The sequence below is a fragment of the Castanea sativa genome, chromosome 4 (genome assembly GCF_040712315.1).
Source record: "Castanea sativa cultivar Marrone di Chiusa Pesio chromosome 4, ASM4071231v1".
In the NCBI taxonomy this organism is placed as follows: Eukaryota; Viridiplantae; Streptophyta; class Magnoliopsida; order Fagales; family Fagaceae; genus Castanea; species Castanea sativa.
The window spans coordinates 27,978,057-27,997,502 of NC_134016.1; the positions used below are offsets into that span (position 1 = coordinate 27,978,057).

The window sequence follows — 19,446 nt, forward strand, 5'->3', positions numbered from 1 at the left end:
GTTATAATTCACAACAAATTAATTTTTCATTTTTTATATTATAAAACATTCAGTTTGTTTTTTATGTGTCTTTTTTCGATTTTCCTGAATTTCATAAAAAACTTTGGTGATCATAGAGCTTTGGAGAAAGCATTCTGATCAGATACTGCTCTAAACATGTCATCCATGCAATATGGCACGTGGCAACCATGCCAATAATGTGTTTTCATGACTTGAAAAAAGAGATAAGGCTATATATCATGAATGTCCGCAGATAGTGCATGCTGCCGTATATAGTTAGGTTGCAGAATACGACAGAAAAATTAAAGGCATACCTTACCCAGATTCCCTAACACCGGAAAACAGTCAGATTCGAGGCACATTTGAGTGATATATACATGGAATTCTGAAACATTTACAGATTGTCGTCGTCATACCACATCATGCATGCTGTTCTATATATTTAGAGTTTGAGCCCGTTTGGATAGGCGTTATTCTAGACAAAAATGCGCGGTTTGATACAAAACGTAATATACACAATCGTTTGGAGAAGCTGTTTTAGCTAAATCACGTCTAGAAATTGCACAAATCCGCGGTTTCAAAGAAGCAATATCTAATTGCATTTTCAATATTGAGCAAATAGAACGTTTTCGCACTGCTATTTTTTTCGTTCAAAAAACCAAAAATACCCCCAAATAGTTGGCTATATTATCCCCGTACCAGTCACTTCACCGGCACGAAGCATCCCCTTGTTCCACCTTGGGTTGAATTCCAGTTGATTCCGGGCCTATTTCGGTGTGTTTTGGGCATTCTGGTTCGTTTCGGTGAAATCCGGCCGATATTCAAGATTCGGCCGGTTCATGTTCAATCACTCAAGATGAGCCTCACTGCCTCAATGAAAAAAAGAAAAGAAAAAGAAGAAGAAGATGTCGATGAAGACGAGAACAAAAATTAAAAGATGAGATTAGCGTCAACAAATTTACAGAGCAACAAACTTGAAGAGAAATCCTTAGAGATGAACAATGCTGAGAGAGGGAGGAGATAAGACTTAAGAGAGACAAAAGGTGAAGTGAGAGTCAAAACTTTTGAATAGAAGAGTATAGAGAGGTTTTGAATATACGGTTGTGATGAGGTTTGGAACATGGGAAAATTGGGATCGGTGATAGATGGGACTTAAAGAGAAAGATGAACATGGGGGAAGAGAGGACCAAAGACACGTGTGACATAGAAGAAAGAAAAGCTAAAAAATGAATCAAAAGATATGAAGATATGGCAGTTTTTTAAACATGACCAAAGACACGTGTGACCAAAGATACTGCAACTCTTCTTTCTAATTCTTGTTGTTGCTATTTTCTGCTCAGTTCAACTTTTTATTGTGTTTAGTTTTGTTTTTTGTAATATTATTTTTAGTTTTGTGAGCCTTCACATGACTAGCCTGACTAGTATTTGGAAGGGAAGCTATTATTCAGCTTTTTATGTTGACTTGTTAGTGAATCCCAGATGGCTTGATGTGCAATGGTGTATAACATCTGGATCTAAAGGAATAATAGGGTACATAATGGGGTAGTTTAAATAGAGGAGCAATTGGTAAGAGATATTTGCAGATATGTAAAAGCTAGGATGGCTACAAAGAGACCTATTTGTAATTCAATTCTTAATAGAATGTTGTGTAATAATTGGGGGTTATCTTGGTCCTAGAGGAGAAGCAAAATGTTTTTTGTTGTCCTGTTATAATTTCTAGAAACTAGTTTGTAATTTGATTTGGTCTTTAGCAAAAGAACTTATTCTGATTACAGAAAAATTAAGATGGCCTTAACAATATAGTTAAGTCATTTTTTGGAATTTATACTCAAAACAGCTATTTTTTAAAACAGCTATTTTTTAAAACAGCTTATCCAAACGCTTAATATGACTTTAAAAATAGAAAACGCATATTTCACATTTTTACCAAACGCTTATCTGTGGTTTTTAAAATGGAGTTTTCAAAACTCATGTTTTAAAAACGCTAGTTTTTAAAACACATATTTTGAAACAGCTTATCCAAACAGGCCCTTTATCTGATCGGTTTGGACTGGCTCCAATTACAGTTCGAGCACTAATATGCATGGTTTCAAAGGGCCTTCCATATATATAGCAGTACTAAATAATGCTGATATAAGAACATTAACCAAAAAAATACTCGAGCACTAACATTTTGTTTTTGTTTTTTTTTTTTTTTTGATACACTACTTAAAGAGAGGAGAATTTGAATCATAAGTATGTCTGCTATAAGATTTTTGACAAAATTGTGATTTAAAACTGTTAACCCTTTTCCCTGACTTTTAGACTCCCAAAAACTTTATATGGAGAGGTACTAATTAAGTTACAAGAGTCTTTAGCATAATTAGAATATTCATATATAATTGTGATTTCTATTTTTTTTTAGAAGAATTGTAATTTCTATTGATTGTATATTTTTAGTGCACCCTAATATTGTACTTATTTCTATATAAATCATCTAATAAAAGATGTCAGTATCAAATAATAAAAAATATTAAAAACCATAATTAAGATTTATGTAAAAATGCTATGAAATTATTGTGAACGTAATACTTTCCATTTTATTTTGGTTACCATCCATCGCACCAGCCCCTACTTTTCCTACAAGATGTTTGTTGAAAACATAATCCTATTACTTTATGATGACATTTGTCAACCATGCAAGAAGTTCTTATCTTCTCCTCACAGATGATATTTATCTCTTTGTCAGTAACATATCCGGAGGAAGATCACTACTGAACTAGGCCCTTGATTCAAGATGACATTTGTCGCTCCAGTTTCAAGACCTCTACTTTCCTGGACATTTGTCAAGGATGAGCCAACCCCTACTATTTGCTGTAGAGTCTCCTTATCCTCTCAATGTAAATTACTCCTGTAAATTATTGCCTATAAATAGGCATCTTGTGTCTTTGTAATGGGCAAAGAGTGAAGAAAGCCCTTACAATATGTTTCTCTTATGTCTGATGTAAAAAAGGTGTTGAATCTAATAATATCCCTTAGTGTGCTATATCTTGTTCTGTGATCCATTCCCTATTTTCATATTATCTTCTATACGTTCTTAACAATATATGCCATTAACCAGTTTCCATGATCTTCTTACACCCTCTCATTCTCATCCTCACTCACTCTTTCATATAGTTGGTATCAGAGCCATGAAACTAGTTTCTCCCTTCTTTGATTAGTATACTTTGATTGTTGTCCTGATTAGTATGCTCTGTGATTTACAGTTGCCACAATACGTGGATCCTCTGTATTCATCACATCAGAACACTGGATTTGATAATCAAGTAGAACACTAAGGAGTTGTTCTCAACGTTTCAAAGAATCTAGTTTCCCTGAGTTATCTTGTGGACGTGTGAGTCTAGAAGTGGCATTTTAGTCCTGTTAGGTCTTAGGTAAACAGTTCTTTCTGAAAGAATTGGTCATTGGGCTCTTGGACACCGTATAAGAGATTGCTTGACTAATCTATCAATTTGTCACCCCATTTTTTATTCATTCATTCTTGCAAAAATAAATTTCTCATTTTACTTTTCATCACTGGTTTGCTCTGAGGATAATATCCTTGGCCTCAACTACAAAATGTTCACCTACTCATGTGGTTGATCAACTAGCAAAAACAACAACAATACAACACCTTGTGCAATTGTGCCTCTTGAATCATGAATAAGAGGTCCTAGCTAGAAAGTGAAGTGCACAGCTACTTAAGTTACAAAGCAAGTCATATGTGGAGCCTAGCACTCAAATTCGATTGTTGTAATACATTAATCTTTTGTTTCATTAGGAGAAAGTGGGGAGGAAATAAAAATAGAGAAAGGGAAATGAAATAAGTTCCTTTGATTGGTTAGGAGGGATTGGGGTAACAGAAAGAAAATGGAGGCATTCTTTTTCCTTTATGGTCCACCAAATTCTTTGCTCCCAATTTTGAAGGAAAGTGAGAGAAGAGAGTTTTGATGGTGGGACCCACCAATAAACTATATTTATCTCCATTTATCTTTTACAAACCGCACAACTTCATGGAATTTTTTTTCCTTTCTCTTCCCTTTCCTCTCTTGTCTCTTCCTTTCTCTTCCCTCTCTTCATTTTTTGCCAAAAACAGTGTAAAGGATGAGAGAGCACTAGCAGTGCCTCCAAGAATTTTTTTTCAGTGATGATTAAGAAATTTAAATCAAACAAAATTTAATAACAAATGAACTATACATTGAGTTATTGACAAATAAAAAAAAAAACCCCGCAAATGCATGAATTTTTTAATTTCCACCTAAAAGTTTTTATATTTTGAAATCGTTATATGATAGTTTATTACTAGTTATTATTATCTATTGTCAATGTGAATTGGCGTGACATTATTATTTTATTAAGTTTGTATAAAAATTTTATCTTTATACAGTTGTCATTATCTATTTGTTATTGTTTTTATAAAAATATCTTAAACTAAATTGATTGATGGCAGTCATACTCATCCTTACTTAATTGATTGATAGCAGTTTTACTATTAAAGCAAACACATATATGTCATGTTTAAAAACGATCACTGGTCAAGATTGTGTCAATCTAATGCGCTAATGCAATGGATTATTGAATGGAGAGCTTTGTCTTATTATTAATAACTGGAGTTAATTTTTGTCCTTGGTAGTGGTTAGTAGTGCTGCAGCGAAACGTTCCCTAAAAGACAATATGCAATCACAGTTCATTTTCATTAACCACCCTCCCCTTGGCTCTATTGGGTTTTTTTTATTCGATAATTAGGGAAAGGAAAATTTGAATCATGGATGTTTCTGTTGGAAGAACCAATAGGTATAAGTTAAACTACAAAACTCTTGGGGCTAACTGTTTTGTTGTTAGGCCATCAAAGCTCCTTCGTATATATAGTCCTCCAAAACTATAAAGCTAAAGTAACAAAGCAGTAATCTTAACTGCATGCTATGCTACTATCTATTCCGGTAAGTTTAGATGTTTTACTGTGACTTGAATCTAAGTCACTTTGCAACATGCATAAATATAGGTTCTGCTTGTTCTATTAAACTGGATCCTATAAACTGCTTCAATCATGTTTGGTGAAGCGTGTCTTGGAACAGAACTAAGCATATTGTAGTACCATAAGATTTCAGGCTGTGGAGTTATCCAGGAATGCACAATTGCATATGCTCCAATTTTTTTCGCAAAGCAGTGTCCCCGGAGAGTAAAGAGAAGCCACTTTATATTATTTTATGGAGCTATATATGTTAAAAAAAAAAAAAAAAAATCACTATCACAGATTTACCAACCACAGTTCATAGTTTTCTAATCGTGGATGTGCTCTTCTGACCACTAAATATGACTTTCTTATTTTAAAATATCTGGTTTGAGATACCAAAAATAAAATAAATACACAGGTCTTACTATTGAGTGCCTTAAAGACAATTTTTAAGCTCAAATTTTCATTGTAGACAAACCTTTTTCAGACACTGTTAAGCCACTTCCCATTAATTTTTTTTTAAAAAAAAAGTCTAGCTTTTTTTCACTTTTACTATTTTGTTATCTAAAGTAGATTAGACATTTCTATTATCTTTAATAATTGCCCTAAAGACATCAATTAAACTTTAATATTTTTTTTTCTAAAGTTGATTTCCCTTTAACCACACCTAAGTTTATTGCCCTCTAACTTCTTACAACAGGGAACAATTTTTAATTTAAAAAAATTGTGTTCTATTGCCATATTGGAATCATAAAGAGTGAACCAAAACCTTGCTCAATTGGTTAGGGCGTTTAGTTATTTATTTATTTTATTTACTATTCTTCATTTGTTTGGCCTGAAGAAAGAAGATACAAGATTCATTTGTATTTGAGTGAAAGGTGAAATGATCAAGTCAACGGATGCAATTTGGAATATGGAACAAAAAGGCAATTCTAGTCGATGCTAGCCACTCGAAGCGAAATTGACAATGCACTTGCGCTTGACAACTCGAAACTTTTAACAGTAAACAAAATTCCCTCCCACCAACACCCCCCCCCCCCCCTCCTCTTCCGGCCCCCCTTCTAACGGGTGGATTAAATTACTAAAAAAAAGATCAAGTACAAAATAGTGAGGTAAACAACACACTTAGCATTGCCAATAATTGGCTTAAATAAGGGAGGATGATTCAGTAAATTGATAAAAAATTATCTAAAAGATACCCCTTTGGCCTTTGTTTGCTAACAAATCTACGTAATGGTTCCTGTTTATGGGTAAAGGTTTGACTCCAAATGTATTTGAATCTATCCTGTTTCAATATAGTAGACACTCAATTTTACAACCATAATTTAATCTTGGAAGATGACTAAAATGATCACTCCGAATACCCAAAAATCATAATTGCATTTCATGTATCAAATCATTCATCACATATAATAAAAATGATCTTGAGACTCTAATGATCGCAACGATATGCTCGATTCCCAAATCAGACTGTCGAATTAAAAGATATCATAAGATCAAGTTTTCACGGTTTGCATGTATTTTATGTGGGTGAAGCTAATCACGTGTGATTAATTGAATATGATTGGTCAACAATTAAAATTAATTAAGTAATTTATGTGATTGGTTGTTGGATTTGATAAAAAATAAGCTTGGTTGCATAAGAATAAAATGGATAATTAGATAATAAGGGAGTTGTTGATAATTAAATTTTTTAAAATAATTATCTTTCAAAAAAATTATTATTTTAAGGACCTGATTATCAAATTAAAAGGGATTTATTTTGAAATACAAGTTTAAAAGACGTCCAAGTGCAATTCTTGACTCCGAAAATCCCTAAAAAAGAGTCCAAATTGAACCAAAGAGAAAAATGGGCCCAACGCTCAAGAGTGCCGATCGACACTTCCACACTGTCGATTGGCACAACCTTGAGGCCCGACCCAAAAATTCTTAGATCAGGTTAAAACGCATTAGATCCGATTTTTTAGGGATAAAAATTCGACCTAACTCGTATTTGAACAGACCTAGCTTATTTTTTAAGCATAACACCTCTATAAATATAGAATTAAAATCAGAATTCAGCACCCCTCTGCTCTTAACGTAAAAGAAATTCTAGAAGTTCAACTTTAGGACTTTCTTTTCTATTAAGTACAATCTCTTTAGAACTTAGAGAAACTTACCCTTTCTCTAACTCTAAAGTGATTTCCCCATTCCCTTGTAAAATTCTTTGATGCATTGATGCAGGTAAGTTTCCATCCTTTTTATTTTCATGTCTATGAAACTAATTCAATTCTCCATGCCTATTCTAACATGTTCTTTCTTTTGTTGGTTTTGATTTTTCTTTCTAGTGAATATATTATGAATGTCTGTTTATGTGCAAGTGTTTTTTTTTTTTTTTTTTTTCATGTAGTTAGGTAATGCATATGGTTATAAATCAGACCTGAATCTACTTTCAAAACCTTATTCTTTTCCTAAAAACAAAAATCAGATCTAAGTTTATTTTTCAAAATCCTATTCTCTTCCTAAAACAAAAATTAGATCTAAATTTTTTTTTCAAAACCTTATTCTAAAACAAAAATCGGATCTAAAATCTGTTTTCAAAATTTCTATTATTTTCCGAGTCAAAAATCAAATCTGAATTTATTTGTCAAAATCCTATTCTCTTCCTAAAACAAAAATCAGATTTGAAATTTGTTTTCAAAATCCCGTTATCACCCGCGTCCTCTCATACGTGCACGTCACCATTCCTCTCTCTACTCCTTTCTATGCCATGGATGCCATCAGCTAGCTGCCAAACGGCCTCATGTGGAGTCTACTTCGACAGATGCTGCCTCTGCTTCTTGACTCTCTTCCTCATCTACTCCTTCTTCTTCTAGAGTAGAGGTCTCTCTCGCTGCCATCATGGATCAACTTCAACTTATGTGTGCTGTTTTCGATAGTCGTCTTGACCATCTTTCCGATGAGATGTGTTAGATGAACACCAAGATTGGTCGCATCGCTCGTTGCTAGTCTCGCCTTGGTGGTTTTACTCCTCCACACCCGAGCCTGCTGAGGTGTCTTCTTCGGATGATGATGCTTCTAGCTCTAAGATTGATGATGAGATGACTGCCTCTTAGTGATTCACCCTTTGTCTTTCGTGACAAAAAAGGGGGAGTAGTTTTGTATATGAGAGTAGTAATGTTGTTAGGAGGAGAGCTAGCATAGGGATAGACAAGTTAGAGGGAGAGTTCTTTGAGTAATGTAGTAAGGTTTTGTTGTATTTCTTTTCTCACTTACATATACCATGGTCTTGTGACCACTTTTACATACATTATTGTACTTCTTGATATGTGTATATATATATATATATATATGATGTATATGTTTCTTCACCTTTATCTCATATGTATTGTTTCTTCTCTCTCTTCAAGCATATGTCTCTTCTTTTATATAACTGATCTACATTTCACACTAATGCCTTGATGGATCTTGTTTAAGTGTTTCCGATAAGAAAGATTGCAAGTCTCTTATACCATGAATTCTTCTCTTGCAAAGTTTTTCAAGAATTCATAGTAATAGTTAGACTTTTGTACTTCTGTATAATACTTATGGAGATTGTTATTTTATACTTCTCTCATAATTGTGTTTGTGGTTTTGTCACAGATTACTAAAGAAAGAGATTGTTAGGGTCATACTTTTATGTAATAGGCTAATCTTTTGACAAAATGCACTTTACTTGTAATTAGGTAGATCTAAGTTGGGTTTAATACATCAAGAAATATGTTGTTCAAGCATATCAAGTGTTCGTATTAAAGACATGAAGATTGATTCAAGAAACAAATAAAGAAAAACTATTTCACTAAGTTTTGACAAATAGCTCAAAAAATACTGTAATCGAGACTAAATAAGAAGCTCGATCTATCGAGAAGCTTATGTACTTGTTTAGAGTTTCTTTTCTTACAACCCTAGACATATATAAAACTTATTTTAAGAGCCTTCACACATGGATACAGAGACCAAGAGCTTTATTTTCTCTATGAAAAGCTACTGCGTTTGTACACTATAGGATTTTGTAACCAAGTGCTTCATGATTTTCATTGTTGATGAAGTGAAGAACATTGCAGCTAACAACATCCATTCAAGTTATTAGAGTTAGTCATGTACTAAGATCCATGCAAAAGGGTTAGTCACAAATTAAAGATTTGAAGCAAAGGATCAACTATAGGTTGGTATTTTGGGATAAGCTAGGGTAGTGGTAAGATTCCTTATACTTATAACAGCTTGATTGTTGACTAATGGATTCTTGGGAGCGATGACCTTAAAATCACCCAGTAAAGTTTTTGCCTTGCAAGAGATTTTTCCCCTTTGTCAACAAATTACCGTGTTAATTTAATTTCCACTGCATTCAATTTATTTGGTGATTTGTTGGTGTCTTCATAATTTGGATGCAATTTAACCTAGTTAATTAATTTGGGTAAGTGAATTAATTAACCGGGTCTAGCCATATTAACCTAACACCTAAAATGAGATTCACTTCACCTTAATATTCATCTTGCTTTTGAATTTCATATTTTAGTTAGCTACTTTCCATTTGATAACTTATTTTGGATTTTAAATATGGAACATGGAACTTAGAATTTGGAAAATATTTTCATATGTGTTGATAAATATTTTGGTATTTGGTTGCTAATTAAATATTTATTTAACTTTTTAGATGCATTAAATTAAAACTTAGATATATTTGTTTTGTTAGTACAGACGAAGCGATGTATGACATGCAAATTGCATTATACGATACAAATCTTTGTTTTTATAGATAAATTTACAATTTACATGATTATTCAACATACAAAGTCATTATCAATGTATTTTTTGCTTTAAATTTGAAAATATGTAGGATTTTACGATCACACCTACCTCTCACGATTTTACGTAAGATCCTGATTTTGACAACCTTGCATATAGCATGTAGCAAGATTGGTATATTTCTTGCCCTCACATCAATATCTAAGAAATAATAAATTATATGGCATCTTGCATTTCTTAACTCAGTTCGTGACAACTTCCTTTTTTTTTTTCTTTTTTCTTTTTTTTCTTTTTTTTCTACTATTGATGTGATTATAAATCAACTTAAAACTGCATCTGGATGAATTGCTGAGCCATGAACTCTCTCTGTAGCCTTCTTTGCCTAAATAAGAAAGACACATTGTCTCAATTAGATAATAAATTAAAAACAAAAATTGATTGTATGAGAGAGAGAGAGAGAGAGAGAGAGAGAGAGAGATTAGAAAAATAGATTCTCACTTCATGCTTCCAGTTAGTGCGCATGGTAATGGTTAAAAGAGATGACAATTGGACAATAAGTGCACATATGATTCCGAACCAGAGCCCCTATTTGAACATTTGGATCATAGTCAGAGAATACAAGACAATGATCATCTTATGAACAAATAATGATTATAATTGTTGGAGATGTTTCTTACCTTTCCACCCAATTTGAAGATAAAAGCTAATAGAATAGCTGATGGGATTCCCACTAAATAATATGATCCAAAATTTACACACGCACCAATATTTTGCCAACCACATCCTCTAGCAGTGCCTAATTGTTGACATAATAACTTCATTGTCATAGAAACAAACAAATCCTAGAAACAAATTCCCTTTTTATTTGTTATGGGTAAGAGGCCTAAACATAAGATAGTAACATGTTAATTAGTACCAAATAGTAAAGGGTGAGGATATATAGAAAACCTGAAAGAACACCTTGGAGTCCATCTAAGAAGTTGGATGTTGCAAGTATCGGCATTATGTTTGCTACATGTCTGACCACTTCCACTTCATTACTATAGGCATAGCCCCAAATGTTTCGTATTAATATCATGACCAATCCCACAACAACGCCTTCAATAGTGGCAATGAAAAAGACAACACGTACTGCTAGACATGCACCTTCTGCATTTCCAGCTCCTAATTCGTTTGACACCCGAGTACTGTACATATTAAAGAGACACCAAAAAAAAAAAAAAGTGTTCAATGACAAAATCAAACAATGTAAGAACCCTAGGAGACAATGTTTTAGACTGTAATTTCAATCATAAATTTTTAGGAAAACATGTTATACACGTGTGGATCCACACAGTGTGTAATAAACACTTCCTAAATTTGTGTATATATTGTATACACAAGATAAAGCATGGGAAGTAGTTAAAAATGATAAAAATTAAAACATAATCTCATAACCATTTGAAATTGATCAACTATGACATAGATAAAACTTTAAAATTTCAAAAATGTATATAATACCACATTATTTAAAATTTAAATGACATGACACCTTTTTTTTTTTTTTGTGTTAAATTCATGAATAAAATCTTAGCCGTGAAATGAATTATTTTCATTTTCTATCAAATGGAGAGTATCATGATCAATCTATGCAGTTTAGCATGGCGGACCTCACAACACCGCTGAACCCGTAGGGAATCATCCAAACAATTGCAGCAGTATTAAGGCTGTGACAAACATACAAACAAATCTGTTAGGAAACAATTTCGTAGAATTTACCAAAAACAATTAAATTTCAAAGAAGAAAAATATTATATATAAAGTTGAACTTGAATTAGTGAATTGACTTATCCTTGGATTCAACCAGAACCTGATAGAAAGTACAGAAGTTTCTAACTTTGGATTAGGAAGAAAACCAGATAGGAGAACAACCATTTCAAACGACCATGTTGCCATGCTGTACAAATAATGTTAAATCGTATTAAAATCTTGGAAACAACTAGTAACTTTTTGCAATTACATGTAAACATAGTATATTTAGTATAACATATTAATTGTCATATTACTCTGTGGGCTGCAGAACTTACCAGACCATAATAGCCGAAGGAATAGCAAGTTTAACAAAAGTGGGAATATTGTGCAAAGCATCCTTTGAAAATCCTGTCCATGTTTTTGTGCAGGAAGAAGAGAACTTGATATATAATGCTAACAATACTGCATTAATCCAATAAGAGATAGAAATCGCGAAGGCAGCTCCTCTATATCCAAGGCTGGATTTGAATACCAAAATCCAACACACAAGGAAATGAAGTATAGTTGTAATTCCAGAGCATAGCATCATTGGAAACACAATGTTCTGAGTTTGTAAGAATCTGACAAGGCACTGAAGAATACCATAGGCAAAGAGAACTGGGGTCATGCAAGAAGCATATATTCCAGCTGCTTCTGATATCTCAGGATCTTGGCCTAATTTAATTAGAATGGTCCCTGTGTTTTCCAAGATGATAGCAAGGGGTATGCTTACAAGGAGAACAACAAACACGGCTCCTTGCATGTGTATGCCCAACATATGATGCTTCTTTGCTCCATTTGATTGGCCACATAGGGTATCCAATGCACTTGACATTCCATACTTATTTCAAACCAGAACAGGAAAAAAAAATGTTTCAAAAAACTGCCACTTTAAGGAGTTTTCTTCTAACACTGCCTTTGAAACTAGAAGAGAAAATAATATAATATGAATGATGATAAAATTGTGTAACAAATTTTGCATATACTTAATTTCCAAGGATGGTGTACCTTCCAATTAGTCATCTTCTTCTATAATTAAGAAAAAATGAACACGTACACAAAAATGTGAAAAAAAAAAAAAAAAAAAAAATTCAGACAACAAATAGTTATAGAGCTACAAAATAACTTAAGATCAAGTGGTGCACGCGCGCATATATAACATCTCTTTGTTCGAAATGAGCGTGTGGTCTTAAGTTTGTGTTGGCTAATTCTTGTGTCAAAATAAGTGTCAGTGAGTGTTGTATTTACATAATTACTAAGTTGAGTTTAGGAGTAACATTGAAGATATCAAGCTTTAGAAGACTCAATTGCTAGCAAGCGAACTCAAAACAAAGAGTTCTTAAGACCTTTACATCACCTTCCATCGAAAAAAACTAAAATATTAAATTCACTCGACCTTCACTACGTGCTTGCTCAACCGAAACATTAGAAAACTGAATTTGCTGACCTAATGTCTAAAAATATTATTCATATATATAAAGAACCTTTATTTCACAATTTTGAGAGTGAGAAGCTACTATATATAATACTACCATAGTAAGAGTTAAACCTTCTAGAGCCAAAACAATTAGAAAATGCTTTCCTTTGAGTGTGATGAGTTTGTTCGTGGAGAAAAATCTATAAAATGATTCTAAAGTTGTGGCCACTACAATGAGTGGGTAACAGATTATTTTTGAGTTAGATTTTAATCTTGTTAAAGATATTAAGATCCAATAATAGTTAGGGTCCAATTCTGTTATATAACTTTAATCCAACTTCATTGTATGTAAATCTACTTAGAATGCAAGCAAAGTAATCATAAAGCTTTTATAATGTTCATACTGACTCACTAACCACCAAGCCAAACTCCTTTGTTGTGTCATTCTTAGATTTCATATTATATTTATTTTGAGTTTAGATTATAGTTTTTCAATTTATCATATTACCTCCCTCTCAATCTATTATTATATGATAATTTTATTAGTGGTTCAAGAATTATACTTTTAAATGAGAATGTGCAATTTATAAATTTATGTTGAATATGATTTTATTCTAGACTAAATTTTTTTTATTTGAAATATTACTAAACTCAATTTTTTTTATACTTGTTTATGCATTTTTATTTTCTATTAACTTTATAAAAATGGTGAAAATTCATTTGAAAGTTGTTTAAATTGTTTTAGATATTTTTAGTGAAATTTTGTTAATTTTTATCATTTAAATAACTTTATTTTTATTTTAATTATTATTAAATTAATTTTGATGTCATTATGATTCAACCTCAAGATACTTTATTAAGTCTAATAAAATAATAGGTTCATGAGTTTTTTTTCCCCCTCTCTTCTCTTTCTTTTACAAAATTTGGATTACCCCCCTTGACATTTCACTTTCATATTTACAAATTTATTTTCTATTTTTTCATTTCTATGAATAATGTTTTAAATGAAAATATAATTTTTTTTATTTTTTTATTATTGTTATAAGTATAAGAAGTTAGAATGTCAAGAAATATAAAGAAAAAAAAATTAGAATAAAAGAGCAAGAAAAGAGATGGTAAATCAAGATGATGAAAATAAATTAATATTTTGGATCATATATCATGTATTATCACTTTCTAGTTTAATTAATTTCAATGTATATGTTATAAATATGTATTAATTTGATTTATTTAGTTAGCTTTGTTAAATATTATTACATAAATAATGATTAAATTTGTCATTAGTTGAATATATTCCGAATTTATAATAAATGTACCTTTTACATATATGTATATCTATAATTTTTAATAATTTTATAAATTGTTTGTGTATCTTATGATACATGATACAGAAAAATCAAAAACCAATTCACAATATAATTCACGTTTTAACAACTATGCTCTTTAGTGATTTGCTTTTAACTAACATCTCATATGATTGACTTATATAAGTCCACGGGTTAGTTTAGGTCAAATATGGGCTCTATGCGAACTCAACCTGATTCTAGTGGGTGGCAAAACAGAGGACTCGTTGTTGAGTGATAACTCCAACAAGTCGGATCGAGTTAGTTGTTCCACAAGTTGGGTTTGTTTCTGTCGAAACCAAGAGAGGCGGTGACAATTGCGATTCCAACTAAAAACATGAAGATTTAATGAGATCTCGTCAAATTTGATGGAGATTTAACTAGATCTCGTTGAATCTAGCAAGATCTCTCATCGAATCGACCCAAATTTGCCTACTAGTGGAAAACTCGGATCTAGTTGAGATTTAGCTGGAGCTTGGTCAGGTTTTGAATTGGGTTGGTTTGTTTAGGTGTTAAAGGAGATAAATCAAGACTCAAAATACTAGAATCAGATTCTGAAGCTATCGATTGCCATAAGCACCAGATCAGATTTGTTTCGGATTGGTTTCGGTCCAGTCACTTGTGTGGGTCGATTTATCAAATCCCTCGGACAATATATTGCAAAAAGTATAAATCTTACCAATATGTTTCTATTTTTCATATTCACAACTTTTTTTTTTCTTTTTTCTTTTTCCTTTTTATCTTTTAACTAGGCCACATAATAATTTTTTAGTATTTGTTATAAATTAGATTAATTTCACTTATTGTGTTGCGTAGGAGTTGAGATCAATGTTATACTTTTATATATATATATATATATATATATATATATATATATATAGAGAGAGAGAGAGAGAGAGAGAGAGAGAGAGAGAGAGAGAGAGAGAGAGAGAGAGAGAGAGAGAGGATTGGGTTAAAGTTACACCTTGTATAATTAACTTTATGTAATATTATAATACCTAATATTTTTTTATTAGATGTGAATTTTGATAAATCCACCACTGGATTACACAATCTTCATATATTCTCTATACTTACAAAATTTTGGATCGAATGGTAAATTATGTTCAATTAGTATAAAAATTAGCATGCATGTTAAGAACATATAAAACATGTAATTCAACAATTGAATTTTCAAAATATAAATACAATTGACATCTAACATCCAACAGTTGGATTTTAGTTCAACCAATATTTTCTATTGTTTCCATTAGAGACATCTAAGTTTCACATCTCTCCTCCCTCTCTGCAACAATTGAATTATTAAAAAAAAAAATTCTTTAAAATGAGGTCAATTAATATTTATGAAGATATTGAGTCCTGACCTATTCATACTGTGAAACTAGAATCGCACTACCGGTTGCTGAAATTTACAAAACAATATCGTAGAGAAAGACAAAGGAGTTAAAGGTTCAAGTAGAACTAAAATAACAAAAGCTAGTAAACCTGTTTATATAATAAACGCAACTCACCAATATGCTGAAACCCGAAACAGATGCAAAGGACGTGGCCATCGAAGCACCAGAAAGAGCTAACTCTCCAAGATGACCAACAAACATCAGAGATATCACTTGTAAAAAGTACAACAATAGGTTTACAGTGATCAGAGGCCCTGCTAACCATAGCTGTTTCTTCATCTCTACAAAGAACTCATTTCTCTGACTAATCTTTTCACTGCTTCTCTCTCTATCATAGTTTAATCCGTTTTCTTCAGAAATTTGAATGAATGGTGAATTAAGAGACATGTTTTCAACTTCTTTCGCCATTTACTACTTCCTTCTCCTAGCAAGAGAGAGAGAGAGAGAGAGAGAGAGAGAGAGAGAGAGAGAGATATTACTCTTTTTTTTCGGCTGAACAAGATCGAGACGTTGCATTCAAACGTTTATAAAGGACACTATAATATGTTCTGCAAGAATAACATGTGCCAAAATGCATTCATCTCACTTAAAAAATAAATCACATCATTTAAAAGTATAATTGATTAACTGATTATAAAATTTTGGATTTAGAACACTTCCAATATTTTTTTACCTGAAATCTCTTTTTGTTTTATTGGGAAATTGTCAAGTTATCTACTAATTAAATAAAAAGTGAAAAATAAAACTCAATATCACTTGCCATTGTATATTTAAAATAAAAGGACATGTTTAATTAAAAAAGTACCCGAAGTAAGTCAAATTTTAAAATCTTTTGTTAACTGGAACTTGGATCTTAACTACACTAAAAACAAAGAAAAAAAGTTTGAAACTTTCTGGATCCTTTGTTTTTCTTCTTCTATGCCAGCCATTCCTGTTTAGAGGCATGCCAACATTATTTCTTATAATTTAAGGCTACGAGAACCTGTCCTAGCCTCCTAGGAAATTATACTTATGAGAACATGTGCGTATGGACAAATACCTAGCGGTGGTATTACACTATTAATTGTTAACAAAGAGATTCTTTCCCTGTCAAAATGAAACCTCGATTCACTTCATGTGACGGAGTAGAAGCAATGAGTGTACAAGGACAAATTTTGTTGAATTTATATTTTTATGTCACATGGCATTGGCAACTGAGACACGTTTGGCTGAAGAAGACAGAGACTCATCCCCAAGGGACAAACCAGCACCAATTTAGGATCAGCTAATAAGACTACATGTGCCTTTAAATAATAATTTTGCGGAATATCCCATTGTTTGTTTGATAGATAATTAGTGTTAAGTGCTAAGAGATTTCCAATTATATAGAGATGTTAAAAAGCTTTAAACTAGTCTTTTAGGACTTGTTTGATAAAGGAGAGAATGAGGGAAAGTGAAGGGGAGTAGAGTAAAGTTAGCTAAAAATAGACTAATTTTGGACCAAATTTATATTATTTTACTCTACTCCTCCTCAATCTCCCTCAATCCAAACAGACCATTAGAGTTATGTTTGGGCAACAAACATAAAAATAAAATTCACGTGAGCAAGTGTTAGTTAGTAGTATCCCTACCCTGGCCTGGTTGTCTAGTCATTATAAGGCTGAAGATGAAATACTATTTAATCACATGAACAAGTACTGGAGAAAATTTTGGAAAAGTGAAATATTGATGAAGATAGGTAGTATGTTGAGTGATCCATGAAACCCATGTCCATGTTGTTCGTCCTCACATGCATGGTGAACTTTATCAACTTATTTGAAGCCCATGCAGCTGACAACGTTTTCAATAATAATGGCTTTTTACAACAATATTATCGTAAAGACAATGCCATTGTCACTAACCCCATTCCTCCCTGTCCCCTACCAAAAACCATTTCCAATTGAGTACAAAATTTGAGTCAAAAGATTAGTCGGATAAACCTACCAACTTTAATTGCTCCAGCTTTGTGAAAATTAACCAAATTAGGTCAAATTCAAAAAATTCATGGCTTGACCGATTTTGACCAAGATTGATCAAAACATCTAGCAGCCAGATCAAAGTACATATTGTACCAACACACACACACACACACACACACACATATATATATATATATATATATATATATATATATATATATATATAGTAGTCATACATGGATATCAGATGTGAAAAATAAGCAAAAATACAAAAAAATAAATAATAAAAAAATTCATTACTTGCGCACAGCCTATTTCTTGCCCAAGTGTTAAAGAGTTTGATTAAAATATTTTGTATTGAATTTTGTACGGCCGATTAATCCCTATAAAGCAAAAATCGTATTTTTAGATGTAAAAAATAGAGAATTATATGAAAAAAAAAATCCTTTTTATCTTGATTAGATGTTGAATAAATCATTTTAATGATCCAAGAGCTCAAAATCTCAAATTTGCCAATTTTGGCTAAGTTTGACTAATGTTGACTAGCCCTAATTGGAACTAGTCAAGAAGTTGACCAAAAATCCAACCATACAATTGAGATAAATTTTTTTTTTTTCCATCTTAAAAGTCATGAACCCCTTTAAAATGAAAATTCAAAAACCAAAAGCGGAGTTAAAACAAATAAGATATCATAAAAACATCAAAATTTTGATTAAAAAGACTTTCAATTATAAGTCAAGTTAAAAGGTTATTTTGGAGGGCATTTTCACACAATAAACATTATTCCAACCACAGCATGTGTGAAAGGCATATACCACATTAAAGTATGATGGATTAGCTACTTTAAAATAAAGGTTTGACAATATCCCCTTCAAATTAGGAGGAATTAATTTTCCAAAAAAAGTGCTACACAAAATTTTGCACTATGCCACCTTCTTTCAAAGAGTGATATCTTAGTGACCGTAGCTCCAAATTGCATAAAGGTTAGAACCTAGGAAAACTAGACATCTATATCTTTCCAAAAATGTCTAGTTTGAAGAAATTTGAGCTTCCAAAAACCTCCAAATAGCAGCACAAAAATATGGTCGGAAAATGGCAAAATTGGGAAAGCAAGAGTGGGGGGCCTTCTAGAAGAAAGATGAGGTGGCATTAGGATCCTAATGAAGGGGCCGCCCAATATATACAAGTTACCTCAATTAACTTAGGAACCTTTGAAATTGGTTTTTAGTTAATTTAGTAATTAAAATGAATTAAATAAATAGGTGACCAAGGACACTTAGAATAAAACCAATGGTTAGTTAAGACTTCTTAAAATATAATAAGTAAAGAGACTCACACAATCCCACACGGCCACACCCACTTCTCACCCTAGTAACACATACACACATGCAACACATTGTCAAGCACTCAATGTGGAAACCGAAAAAAGAAAAGGGAAACTCAAGAGGGACTTCCTTCTCCTATCTCCCCTAAAGCAATACTTTTTCGAGCATCCACAATGCATGCCGTATTTACACACTCAATTCCTCTCATGTTCTAGTAGTTTATGCATATTCAGAGCAAAAAGGCTTCTTGGAGAAATGAAAGGCTTTGACCTTGGAAACGTTGTAGATCTAAAACTAAGAATGCCAAATTAAGCTTTATAGTAGTTGGAAGATCAACCGGATTCAAAAATTAAGAGAAAGAGAATGCACGCAAAAGTAAAAATATGTCATTTTCACATAATAATATTTGTAGGGGCAAAAAAATCAGCCAAGCCCAACCCAAATGAGGCTGGGTTTGGATGGAAGCCCAATACAACTAATTTATAGAGGTGGGTGGTCAAGATCAACACTTTGATCTCTTG

General features: G+C 32.2%; 1 protein-coding gene across 1 annotated transcript; it reads right to left on the reverse strand.

Moving 5' to 3' along the window:
* Positions 1-9,942: 9,942 nt before the first annotated feature.
* Positions 9,943-16,071, reverse strand: LOC142632298 (protein DETOXIFICATION 16-like). Its single transcript, XM_075806736.1, has 8 exons — positions 15,778-16,071; positions 11,803-12,347; positions 11,586-11,672; positions 11,386-11,442; positions 10,685-10,923; positions 10,414-10,532; positions 10,235-10,321; positions 9,943-10,118 (listed from the first exon to the last, which is right to left on the reverse strand). Exons 1-8 carry the CDS (start codon positions 16,069-16,071, stop codon positions 10,056-10,058), a joined length of 1,491 nt encoding a protein of 496 aa, XP_075662851.1. The 3' UTR covers positions 9,943-10,055.
* Between the last annotated feature and the right edge of the window lie 3,375 nt (positions 16,072-19,446).